This window comes from Corythoichthys intestinalis, chromosome 10 (genome assembly GCF_030265065.1).
Source record: "Corythoichthys intestinalis isolate RoL2023-P3 chromosome 10, ASM3026506v1, whole genome shotgun sequence".
Lineage (NCBI taxonomy): Eukaryota > Metazoa > Chordata > Actinopteri > Syngnathiformes > Syngnathidae > Corythoichthys > Corythoichthys intestinalis.
The window spans coordinates 21,335,821-21,349,380 of record NC_080404.1 but is presented as its reverse complement, the minus strand read 5'-3'; the positions used below and the strand labels follow the sequence as shown (position 1 = coordinate 21,349,380).

The window sequence follows — 13,560 nt, the reverse complement described above, 5'->3', positions numbered from 1 at the left end:
GCCGCCGGTGATCAGACCGATGACCGTTGTATCGTCAGCATATTTGATGATTGGGTTGGAGCTGTGGGTGGCCATGTAGTCATGCGTGAACAGGGGGTACAGGAAAAGACTTGGCACACAGCCCTGGGGAACACCGGCGTTAACAGTTAGGGTGGAGGATGTGGTGCTGCCCATCAGGAAGTTCAGGATCCAGTCACAGAGGCAGCTGTTGAGGCCAAGCTCACTGAGTTTGGTGACGAGTTTCGAGGGAACAATGGTGTTGAATGCTGGACGCAGAACTGTAGCTGCACTGTAACGTTTCCATTTGTAATGTTTCTGTTCAACAGAATCCCATTTATGAGAAAGGACATCTTGCAGAGATCCAAGTTCTTATTCTTGGAATGCTAGACACATTCAACTATGAACAGGTAGATTAAAACACGGTGTACGAAGTACGACTCTAAATATTTGACTTCATTGTTAAAGAGAAAGGAAGAAGTCCATATACGAGTATGTTCATTAAACTATAACATATTTTTTCAATATAAATGGTGTTTTGTGTTTCAGACTTTATTTGAAACAACCACAAGTCTGTTAAATCATGACCTCCACTGGTCACTTAGTCATTTGTGCACTGCTGTGACAAGAGGACTCCACCCAAGACAAGACTTCTGTAACATTTGCCTACAGCAGTACAAGAGGTGGCATGACTCAGCTGAGCAGATACTTCTATTTAGGTGATGCAACGTGCACACGGACAATTACAGCTAAACTCGTACAATACTATCTACATGTACATAATTAATGGTAGTTTTGCATATAATGCAAAAGCTACCATCTTTTATATTGTTTTTTTTTCTTTTCTTTTCAACGCCATTTCTTTGGCGTGCCGCCTAGCCAAAACCGTTTTACCCACCGACACTGTTCAAACACCAAAACGACTGGAATTCTCATGCGACGCAGCAAAATGTCTAGACACCAAAGAAATTACCATTTGCTCAAAAAGTAAAATTGCAAAATGTATCTAGTCCTATTATTTTTATCCAAATCACATAACCCCTACTTTAAAAAATAAGAAAGGGACACAAAGGTTGTATACGGTTATTGGCAAAAACGTACGGTTCTGCCAATTTTTGCCAAAAACTTTCCTATTCATTTCTAATGGCCAAAATTTTCCATTCATTTTCAATGACCCTATTCGCCATTCCATTGACTGGAAGTGACCCGTTATCAACCGTAACTGACCCTGAAATGCCCTAATATCGGCAGGAGATGACCTGGTAGCAACAGGAAGTGACCCTGAAACGCCCCTATATCAATAGGACGTAACCCAATATGAACAGGAAGTGACTCCTTAATGCCCCAAAATCAACAGCAGGGTTTATGCGGGTCCCTAAAAAGCATTAAAAGTCATTAAATGGATTTTGTCAACATTCAGCCCTTAAAGAGCAATAAAAAAGCATTAAACTAAATGCTCAAGGCATTAAAAATTATGTAAACTTGATGTCCTTGTCCGACAAAGCATTTTGAAATGATATCGGATAATATTGACATCGGTTTTTCATTATCGGTTTTGGGCCAACTGGCATATTGCTTTTAAAGTGAATTTAGACACCTTCTGCATTTGTAAAGGGCTGGTCACAGCGTAGCACAGCAGTTATTGTGAGTGACTATTACATGTCACCAAACTAAGATGCTTGGGATTTGTTATGTGAGCAGAGAATTTGCATTCATGATGCAAAAATTAAAAGAAAAATAAATGATTCCAAATTAATTATAAACTCATTACATACCTCATTCACTGCACTGAAGCTTTTATTTCTCACAGAATGTTTATTGGTAAACCTTGAAGTTGTTACATTTATCATTATTAAAGTATCCAGTGGGCCATCACAATACAATTAGCCATATTATGTTCAGTCCACAACCGCATATATTAGTATCGGTTTGATATCGAATTTTTGGAGTTGGACGATATCAGGATATCGGTTAAAAAGTCATTATCGGACAATTGTACTTACAATTTGTGTGTGTGAAACTATCTGCAGTCAGGCACTAAATTTGCTGATACCTGTAGAAAGTCTAAACAGGAAGTTACCCGATATTCCAACCATCACAGGGACACTACCATCACAACTTCTGTAGAACTTGCATTTTCTAGTTTGCAATTAAATTCTCAGTAGTAATGAAACAAATGTCTCTCTTCTCAGTTGCGGTCACTTATACCACCTCCAGTGCCTGCAGCAGCAGACTGTAGATGGTGGTTTGAGATCTGCTTCAGAGCAAGAGCAGCAGTGGAGTTGCTACAAGTGTTCTGCCATTCACAGAGGAAGACAGGGGCAGTATACTATAGCAAAGAGAAGTCGCAGCACATCCCTTGCACAGGTTTGTGTATATGAAAACTTAAAAATTCACCAATGAAAATAACATGTTGATTTTGATATAACTATTCTGAAAACCCTTTTTCTGATTCAGACTCGACTTTTATCGGTGCATCAAGATGAAGCTCGTAGGAAGAAGGTAAGGATTTATCACAAAAGATTTTTTTTAAAAAATGCTACAAGGCAACTGTGCAAATAGTGCATATGCAGTACCCACATTGAGAAAGATGTCTGAGAACATATTACCATATTGGCCCGAATATAAGACGGTGTTTTTTGCATTGAAATGATACTGAAAAAGAGGGGGTCGTCTTATATTTGTGGTCTAGACATTATACCCCTTCACGTCGCGAGATGGTGCCAGATATCATTGAAGCGATTTTCTGTCATGTCAGATCTTAGCTACTCTCCCCATTCATGACGCTAGATGGCGCCAGATATCATTGAAGCGATGTTCTGTCATGACAGATCCCAGCTATTCTCAAGTTTAACCAGTTTGCATTATTGCAATGTTTTTCCTTATTCAGATTTGTTTCAAGACTATAGTTAGTTAGACTTCACTTTGATGCTTAATGCAGTTATTGCAATTTTGTTGTTTTATCGCATTTCAAAAACCAGAAGCCATTCATTTACGAATGTGATTGCACTTTAGTTTACATATTTAAATGTTCAGATATTAAGATTTGAATGAGGCAAAATAACATTCTTTTTCCCTCAAATATATTGTTATAATCATTTGTTTTGGATTTACTGTAATCATTTTCCGTATAAAAAATAATTTGGTGTTGAAAAAGAGGGGGTCATCTTATAATCAGGGCCGTCTTATATTTGGGCCAATACGATACTTAGATGCATGTGACAATGTTGTGGCATTAGCAATGCAATGACTGACATTTCAATGCAAACTTGTGTATGGTGACAGCTCTTGGAAAGAAAGTGTCTCAGTCTATTTGTTTTGGCTTGTATGACCCTGTAGTGCCTGCCAGAGGGCAACAGGTTGAGAGGTAGATGCTGGGGTGTGTATAGTCTTTTATGAGGCTCCTGGCCCTTCCTAGGCAACGAGAATTGCCAATGGTGGACAGCGGAGGAAGGGGACAACCTTTTGTGCCATTTTGATCACCCTCTGCAGTCTTCTCGTATCCGCTTCCGGGCAGCTTGAGCACCACACAGACACAGCCTATTACTATAATAAAATTAACCTCAAGAAATCATCTATTCCTTCTGGTAATGCAGGTTTTTGAAGAGTCAACTCTGGACTTTCAGCAAGAACAATCCTGGGATCAGCTGCGCTGTTTATATAAAGGACCATCAAGGGTAAGTCATTCCCAGCACTCATCTGCTCACTATGGCGGACGTAGTACATTTTACTAATTCTGCTCTCTGTCTCTCTCACAATCCATTCCCTCACTGCCTTCAAATCTCAAGTTGTCCATACTGGCAGAGCTGTCTCACCACCACACAAACGAGAGGCCAGGCATACTAATTCAAGCTCACCCAGCTCAAGAGGGTTGTAGTCTTAAACTTACTCCTCCACCTGTGTTGGAAGAGTAGCGGCGGGTGCGCTGAACATAGAGCATGTCGCATTTCTTATTTTGTCTCGATTACAGGATAAGCTGTATAATAAGTTTGTTGATCAGGATCAGTTTGTAACTTGTGAGACTTTTGACATGTTAGTAAATGGTACAAATTCAAGCTTGTGAAATGTTTGTCATGTGTTTATTGAAATACAGCATCAAATGATTTGGCATGGCATACGCCGTTTTTGTAGCATCTCAACAAAAGGATGTCCAAATTCTAAAAAGGCTAATTTGAAAGTCTCTGAACAAAAGTTATTTCACCCAACATGTATCGTTAAACCTCCTTTATTTAAACCTTGCAGCAAAATCTTGAAGACTAAAAGTTGACTTTATTAATTTCACCACCTTATATTTTTGATTCAATCTGTAACATGTACACACACAAGGCAAGTCCACAGCATATGCAATAACACGTATAAAAACAAGCCTCTCTTCTGATAAGAAATCAGCTAACAGGCATAGGTGGTTAGTCAAAAATTTTACTCAAGTACAAGTAAAAAATATTACCGGTAGGTGAAAAGAGTAATAATGAGTAACTGTTTACAATGTCAAGATTTTTTTTTTCTCTGCACAATGTCATCAATGTGAACGGTTAATATATTGTACTATAACAGATTACGTGACCATATTAGGCCAAATAAAGTACAGGTAGTCCACGACGATGTACCTGACATACGTGATTGTCGACTTTACGACGCCAGGGTCTCGTCCGCCATTTTGTCCCCAGTCTTTTTTTTTTTTTGTCACGTAAACAGTTCCTTATTTTACCTTACACTGTTATTTTTTACTTCATTAATATCACCGTTCTGTCATAATGGCGAAATGTCTATTTGATTATAATGTTGACCTTTGTTTTCTGATGCATGCTTTTATTTTGGCGCAGGAAGCATAGACCAAATAGTAGTTCCGCACATGAGTAAGAGCGCATGTACACCTTGAGTGAGAGAGAGACTGGAAAGATTACAATTTAGCTCGCTGTCTAGCTAGGATTTAGATCCAACGTCTTAGCGAGGACAGTACAATGACGTATAAAACATGTTTTTGGATAGTTATTTTTAGATTTAGGGATGCTTACGTGGAAATTCGGGTTACGTCACCAGCGAAAGAATCGAACTTGACCGTAACCTGGGGACTACCTGTTTAGAAAAATAATCGAATTCTCACTAGAAAACGCTACAGAAATGAAACATCAACCGTCCAAAGAGCACGAGTGCCCGCTAGTGGAGAAAACATTTCCTCCCATGAAACAAAAACAGTCATATCTCAGGTTTTCAATGGTCTATATTTGCCAAATAAAAACTGGGATTGAGGTTGAAATCCACACTTTCGAGTAATGCTAATGCCACAACGTGAATGAACAAGCCGGCGTGATCATCGGACTTCCGAATCTAAGTTTGTGTGTGGTCATGTGACTGTATTGTTACGTCTTGATTGGTATAATGGAGTCATGTGATTGTTGTTCCGACGTCTCATTGGTGAAACTGGTAGAGCCGCTATGAGTGTCTCTGGCAAAATTTAATATGTAGAACAAAGAGGAAAAATGTAGCGACTCTAGCTTGAAGTAGCGGAATAAGGTGTGGTAAAACTACTCTCAGGAACATTTTTCTAAAAAGGTTACTCAAGTAAATGTAACGTGTTATTACCCACCTCTAGCTTTTATGAGAAGTGGTGAACCAACATAGGCACGTAAAACGGTCTTACAAAAATGCTAATGATATTTTATTTGGGTGTTCAAATAACAAAAATGTAACAAACTTAATGTCATAGTTTAGAAACACAGGGGAAACAATGATTGACAGGAGTAGGATTAATATTTTTTTTAACTCAGTTAAATTTTTGTCGAAGCTCAACACTCAGGCACCCTTTTGGATATCAATCTGCCGGGGACACTGGTCCTTCTACTGTGCTACGCGCTGATTTATTCAAGCTCCACGAGCAGATCTCCTTCACCAACCGTTTCACCTGGTTTGCAATGGACACTCTTTACCTAGAGAAACACAGCAGTGGACGTCAACCATATAATAGTCTGCTTGAAAATTTCTCTCATCCATTTATCAGACTTTGATTATGATTTGTCTACTTAATAGTTCCACACTGACCTTCGCTTGTTTGACAGCAGTCATACTGTTCTGCATTTTCATGGCTTCAATCACACAGATCTCTTGGCCTTCTGCAACCTACATGCCCATAGCAACAGAATATACGCTTGAGCACAACATTGAACAAAAAACCTTGAACGTGAATATCAGTTATCATTAGAAGTGGGTAGTAGAAAAATGTACTTCTCTGAGTACTTTAACCAACCATGCCATACTTTTTACTTTTACTTGAGTAGATTTGTGAAGAACAAACCTACTCTTACTAAGTACGTAATTACTGTTTGTCTAAAGTACAGTGCATATTTTTGTTGTTGTACGAGATATTGTTCTTTTATTAGGGCTGTCAAACGATTAAATTTTTTAATCGAGTTAATAACAGCTTAAAAATTAATCATAATTAATCGCACTTCAAACCATCTATAAAATATGCCATATGCCACAAGATGGATATATACATTCAACATACGGTAACAAGATGGCATTAACATTCTTTTAAAGCGATCCATGGATAGAAAGACTTGTAGTTCTTAAAAGATAAATGTTAGTTATAGTGTAAGTTATAGAAATTTTATATTAAAACCCCTCTTAATGTTTTTGTTTTAATAAAATTTGTAAAATGTTCAATCAAAAAATAAACTAGAAGCCCGCCATTGTTGATGTCAATAATTACACAATGCTCATAGGTGCTTAAACTCATAAAATCAGTCGCACCCAAGCGCCAGCAGAGGGTGACAAAAAAACAAGTAACAAGTGGACATTGCACTGTGCTGTCATTTTAATCTGAGCGGGGCATGTGCGTTAATTGCGTTAAATATTTTAACGTGATTAATTTAAAAAATTAATTACCGCCCGTTAACGCGATAATTTTGACAGCCCTAATTTTTATATTAACTTAGATTATTTTGAGCGGTTTGTCTGTATAGTTAGCGAACATAGCTAATGCTATGTTGTATGCTTTTTCAGTTTTACGACAGACTGAATTGGGCAATGCTCAGAACGAGGACAGCGTATCGGGTGTTGGGTCACAACCGCATTTTTGGGTGATAATTTCGATTTTTAAAAAAAAGCGACCTATACGCGAGTATATACGGTAAGTAGATTTGTGAAGAAATGCTCTTGTTACTCCCCTACTTTGGGCTATTTTTTTCTCTCTTTATTACACATACTGTATAAGATTTGACAAAGAATAAAAGTTAATACACTCATGTAAAGCTGTCGGAATGCGAGGGGCGAATGAAGATGACGCTACAGTAGAGTTCCCTGTTAGCTAATTGGATGCAAAGAATATGTTAGACATACCCATACTGTACCCATACTTTTTGCCTTTCGTATTCTGAAATTTTTTTTTTTTTTTGAAGAGCCATATTTTTTTTTTTTGACTTGAAAATTCCGTATGAAAAGACGTTCATAAGTACAAGTAACACTGTTCTTAACCCTTGTAACTGAGTAAATTTTTGGGATGATAACTTTTACTTTTGTAATATTATTTTGAAGTAACGGTAGGCTACTCAAAAATTTTGGGCTACACTACCCACCTCTGAAGATATTGTGTTTTTGTGTAATCAATTAAATAGTTTCAACACGATTTGCAAATTGTTGTATTGTTTTTATTTGTTTGACACAACATCCCAAATTCATTGGAATGAGGTTGTACTTTCATATTTCATTTTGTCTTTTCCTTTTCTGCCATTTTAGACAACACTCAGTTTGAATGTGGTCAGAGCAGTTTGCCATAGGTATATGCAGTATATTTACAGTACAGTCTTACCTCATCACCAGGCTTTACAGTAACGGCCACTACTGTTCCAGGCATAGGTGAACGCAAGATACTGCTGGTGTCCTCAGGAATTTTCTCTGGCATGTAAGAGTTCAATTCTGCAGCCAACTTGGACAAAATACGAACCTTAAACTGAAAAAAAAAAAACACTTGTATAGCATATAGTACTGGAGTGTCAAACCCATTCTGGTTCGCAGGCCACATTCATGGCACCAACAGAAGCAACGCATTGCTACAGCAAACAAACCAATAGGAGCAACACTAATGCAGCGGCGGCACCATAATAGTATAACAACGCGATGCTCCCTTTGGTGTGTTCACAGGGAAACCAATTCTCGCTGTGAGTTCTCGCAAGCACCACCATATTACAGGAAATAAATTGAAATTTCGTGACTAAAACGAGACAATTTTGGGGAGGTTTTGTCAATGAAAATTAGACAAAGGCGTTTTTTGGGTTTTTTTTTGACACGACTAAAATATGAGACGTACAAGCATTTTCGTCTAAAAGACGAAAATTATAAGTACTGCCGAAAACACTGCACTCACCTAACATCAGAGGCTAACTAGCTAGCTAGCTTGCTTGCTTGCTTTATTAAAAGACCATTCATAAAACTAGATATCAAAGGTGTAGTTACTGTTATCAAATATATCTACAAGGATGTCAATGCTATAGCATCTAAGTATGGCCGTTTCATTAGCTAAAGTTAAAGTCATGTCTTCATTCGCAGTCCGCTCTATGATTGCGCTAAGAATGCTTCCTCAAACATTGGGTCCTAATAAGCGCCTTGAACCTATTTTGTTTTTATTTTTCAGGGAACATTTTGTGAACCGAACTTATTATCCAAACATTTTCCGTGTTGAATATTGACTTGATAGCTTGCTGCAGTTTTTTATATTTTCAATATAATCCTCCACTGCATATTGAAAACGCTTTTGCCTCCCATCTCTAAGATGTTGCACTGGTATTGCTCCAAAATAAATCACGTCAGCCTGCAATGACTTGTGCCGGTAGAGTCACGAAGCTTGTCGACTTATCAACCGTGACTGGGTGGGGGAGAGGCTTCTTTTGCTAATGGTCTAGGCCAGGCATGTCCAAAGTGCGGCCTGGGGGCCAAATGTGGCCCATGGTCAAATTTCATCCGGCCCCCAGCCTCTGTCATAAGATCAATAACGTCTGGCCCGCACACAGACTTAATAAATTGTTCAGCAGTACTGCTACCAGCATATGAAGTAGCTTACACACTAAATGCTGCTCCTCATTTACCCACTAAAAGGCAGCAGCACTTTAAGCAACATTACCCCGTGTTACCCTTGACTTCCAATTTTCTAAAATGGCGACAATCAACAACAAAAAAAGTTGACTGCGACGGCCGACGCTTTAAGGATAGGTTGAAATTGGACTATTTCTTCACTAAAATACGCAACAACTGTGTCTGCCTCATTTGCAAAGAGACAGTAGCTGTTTTTGAAGAGTTCAATGTGAGGCGATATTACCAAACGACATGCTGACATGTACGATAAGATTACAGGGAAGATACGCAGCGAGAAATTGAAGCAACTTGAAGCTAGTTTAATTTCACAGCACCAGTATTTCGCAAGAGCCGAGAGTCAAAAGAGAACGTCATAAAGGCTAGTTGCAAGATTGTTGAAATTATCAATTAAAAAAAATAATGAAGCAAATGTGACACACAGAATGGCTTGCTAAAATTTGCTTATATTGTTCTACGTAAAGGACGTCAGCCAAAGTCGGCCCCCCACATTTTTACCACACCAAATCTGGCCCCCTTTGCAGAAAGTTTGGACACCCCTGGTCTAGGCATTTGCCGTTTACAGGTCACAAGGTTTACTGTGGTATGAAAACGTCACGGTTTCAAAACCGCTAAAATTTTCAGTCATACCGTATTATAGTATCAGCGATTTTTTTATGTCCCAAAAATGCAGCGAGAAAAACGTGCCTTGGAGCGGCAGCGCTCACCCCTCCCCTTCCGGTTGTTGCTCTGTCCTATGTCTAGTGACACTAGACCTGAGCACCCACCCCTCAAAAAAGAAAGTCACGAGACAACATCGGCTACCGAAAAGAAACAAACGGCCGGGGCTTAGAGGAGGAAGGACAGCAGACATAGCTGCAAAGGGTGGTTGCCAGGGGAAGCAACACCTCTAGCATGATTTCACATTTACTGGATTATCCGTCACTTTACACAAAATTTAGGGTAAGTAAACGCTGTCATGTACGTTTCCCACCAGCTACGAGAGTTCACTCCAGCGTGTTTACTGTGTCTAGCGATGGTTAAACAAATACTATAATGTAAGCTTGTTAACGAGGCAGATAACGTGGCTAGTTAGCATGCCAAGACGGCTAACCAGTTCCCTCTCTACCATTAGCCTAATTTTGTAAAGTCCATTGTAAACATCTGTTAAAAATAACATTTTCATAGTACAGCCGGTGTTTTTTTCTCTCTGGCAACTGTGTTAAGAGAAGGTGTGTGTGTGTTTGTGTTTGTATATATAATAGGGTGACCAAACGTCCTCTTTTGCCCAGACAAGTCGTACTTTTACGCAGTATCCTCGTTGTCCGGGCGGGTTTTATAAATTCATAAAAATGTCCGGTTTTTATGTTTTTTTTTTTTACGGGACCAACTTGAAGATAATTCCTCCAGCCGCTAGGGGGCAGCGCTTGCCTGCGTTGATGTTGCTCCTACTAGTAGGGGCGGGAGAAGGAGTAGATCTTCTTCTTTTTTGTTGGCAGTTCACCCTTTGTTTCATGGGGAATTACCACCATCAACTGACGGTTTGGCGAGAGCTCAGACTACAGTAAGTAGTTCAATAAGAAGTTCTAAAAGACGTGGCTCCATACACCTTTCTGTAAGTTTCTCCTGTTAATGTCGATCACGTGTCTTCTGTTGTACATATATGTTATATGTGTACACAGAGATGCAGTATATTGTATGAGTCTTGTAATTATTCTGCGTTAGTTAGTGGTTGAATGCTAGTATAGCTAAATAGCTGTGTTGCTTATGAGTTTTTTTTTTACGATAAATACGTATATAATGGCAACTGTTGACTTCTGTCGGAGATTTGTACTGGTGTAATCTGTAAAATCCCGTTTGTTGTCGCATCTTTGCGCTGCCTATGGTAGTAAACTTTTATGGCAAAGTCTGATTTTGCCTCGGCTCCCGTATTCGCTAATAGGGTAGCAATCAGTGAACTCAGCTGCGCTAGGCATTATGGGCAATGTAGTTTTGAATTTGAACTGCTGCGTTAGGAAACATGCTGGTTGAATCGCCTGTCAGTTTATTTCAGTTATTGTTTGCGTACAATTTAGAACATTGTATGAGAATAAAAATTGAGTGGGAATAACATTTTGTCAGCGACAATTGTCGTGATCGTAATTTTAAAAAATGTTGAGTTGGCACATAGCCAACTGTGTGTGTGTATTAACTGGACTACATTTCCATGAGTCTGCATCATATTATTTTTTTAATAATTATTCTTTTTTTTTATTTTTATTTTTTTTATTGTTTGATTATTTTTTTTCAAAAGAATAAAGCCTGTTGAGTAAAAAAAAGTGGGAGATATACGCATCTTTGAGTGATCTTCAAGTAAAATTTAAGTATCTCGAGGCCGGGCCGAGTGTCCTCTTTTTTGGAAATCAAAATATGGTCACCCTAATATACAGGATGACCCCCAAAAAAGTTTACACTGCCATATTACAACTTAAATGCCATGTTTATTCATCTTAGAATTAGAATTTAATCACAAATTATACATTATTGTAAAGAACATGTACAGTACACTCTATTTTTCAATGTGTCCTCCCTTAAGTGTCACAACAGCTCCAGGTGCCTACGGAACGCTTGACAGGTCTTCTTTATGTAGGATGCTGTCATCTTTTCCCAAGATCTAACAATGGACCTCTCCAAGGCTGCCACAGAAGTTTGTGGCTTCTTACAGGCACTGTCCTCCACAGTTGCCCATATGCTATAATCCAGGGGATTGAGATCTGGACTCTGGGTGGCCACATATCACCTTGTCAATCAACTTTTTGGTCCCCACAGATCGGGCACTTCCAGACCCAGGTTTTCGTGAGGCTGTTCCAGTATCTTTCAGCTTCTTTTTAACTTTGTAGACTGCACATCTGGATATTCTCAGATTTGCTGCAATCTCAGTAGGTGTCAGACCGGCACGCAGCAATTCAGGTACAGCTAAAGTTTTCGTCATTTTCAGCAGAAGCACAGGAATTGTAGAGACGAGAGATTACCAGCTGCATTGAGTGACCTTAATGAATCACTTAAGCATGACAACCTATTTAGATATGTTTCAATGGCTTTTAAACAAGCAGTCAACTGAGTGTAAACTTTTTTTTGGGTCACCCTTTATAATGTGTTATTAATGATACGAGTCATACACACGCCCTCTGTCTATTACTTTCGCTCTCCATCAAGTGGTATGAGTTTTACATAAAATCAATTTGATCATATATTTATTGTTTAGGTCCAATTCTATACATAACCAACGGTTCTTGTTCTAATGTTGAACAACTTGAGCTGTGGCTGTGGGTTTAGTCTATAAGTTCTATTTCAATTTATTTCATGCCTAGCCTCATGCCTAGCTTTTTGTCAGTTCAAGACACTAGTCATCAAAACAGTCAAGGTCACGGGACATTTCATATTACAACCAAATTCATAGTTTCTCATACTTTCAGATATCTTACCGATGTGCCCAGGTACTGTAGAACTATGTGTCCTGAAGCATCACGGGATAGACACTAGACCAAAATATTGAGAGTTGTGAACACAGATGCAATACTGATATCAGGTTTTAACTGCACAAGATAGTATGTTTTGTGCCTTAATTACCTGTAACATTCTGTGCTTATTATTAATAGTGAGTGGTAGCAAAGGAGAAGCCAGGTTCCACTGTCCGTGGACATCTACCCGTTCGCCATCTACATGCACCTATGGAAAAAAAATCTGATTACACAATAGCTCCTGTGACACCTGAGGTCGCTTAAGACACTGCTGAGAAAGTCAAGATGGCTGCACGATGTACACAGATGCAGTTTCGGCCGTGATGTTGGTCTATATTTCTGCCTAGGGCAAGCTTTGTTTGTAAGTACTGTTAACAATGCATATTTTTGTTGAATTTTTTTTATATTGGATATTTGTAGATTTTTTTTTTGCGTAACCAGTCTGTACAGTTGTCGGTCTGTCTCCGCCCCTGTCCGCCTCTCTGGACCGCGGCGGCTGCCGCTGCCCTCCTGCTATCGGGGTCGTTGGCGGGGCCTCTTGGGGCCCGCGGGGCCTTGGGTGGGGCTTGCTGTCCCATGCCGGTGAGGTGGATGTCCCCTGGTTTCCGGCGCTTGGTGTAGCGCCTGCTCGGGGTGTGGGTGGGTGCTTGGGCGGCGGGGGGAGGGGTGGGCGGTTGCGGGTGCGCCGTGGGTGGTCTGGGGCGGGGGTTGATCGGGGCCCTGGCGCTTCTGTCGCCCTGCGGCCGGTGGTTCCGGTGGACGGGGCCACGGCCACGGGAGCCTGCCTCTTAACTCATGCATTTCTCACTTTGGCACTGTAAATATCTTTCACCCTGGCACTTACATACGCATTCATTTCTCCGGGGGGAGTTGGGACGGGGGCCATAATGTCCCGGCCCGGCTCCCCTGTTTTTAATGCATCACACACCAAGGTTGTGGGATGGGTGGGACCTGTTGGGGGCGGGGTGCCTCACATTTACCTTCTCATGACAGGCCCTGC

At 39.9% G+C, this 13,560-nt stretch overlaps 2 protein-coding genes across 2 annotated transcripts in view; one reads left to right on the top strand and one right to left on the bottom strand.

Moving 5' to 3' along the window:
* vps8 (VPS8 subunit of CORVET complex) overlaps positions 1-4,676 on the top strand; it is a 39,815-nt gene extending 35,139 nt beyond the window's left edge. Inside the window, exons 40-45 of the mRNA XM_057847413.1 lie at positions 327-407; positions 547-716; positions 2,190-2,364; positions 2,455-2,499; positions 3,594-3,674; positions 3,786-4,676. Coding sequence (XP_057703396.1) covers positions 327-407; positions 547-716; positions 2,190-2,364; positions 2,455-2,499; positions 3,594-3,674; positions 3,786-3,911 — 678 coding nt within the window. The 3' untranslated portion in view covers positions 3,912-4,676. The remainder of the gene's footprint in view (positions 1-326; positions 408-546; positions 717-2,189; positions 2,365-2,454; positions 2,500-3,593; positions 3,675-3,785) is intronic.
* The window catches only part of pcca (propionyl-CoA carboxylase subunit alpha), a 31,668-nt gene continuing 22,154 nt past the window's right edge, over positions 4,047-13,560 (bottom strand). Inside the window, exons 19-23 of the mRNA XM_057847418.1 lie at positions 12,670-12,768; positions 12,525-12,578; positions 7,805-7,945; positions 6,037-6,114; positions 4,047-5,924 (exon numbers count right to left, since the gene is read on the bottom strand). Coding sequence (XP_057703401.1) covers positions 5,856-5,924; positions 6,037-6,114; positions 7,805-7,945; positions 12,525-12,578; positions 12,670-12,768 — 441 coding nt within the window. The 3' untranslated portion in view covers positions 4,047-5,855. The remainder of the gene's footprint in view (positions 5,925-6,036; positions 6,115-7,804; positions 7,946-12,524; positions 12,579-12,669; positions 12,769-13,560) is intronic.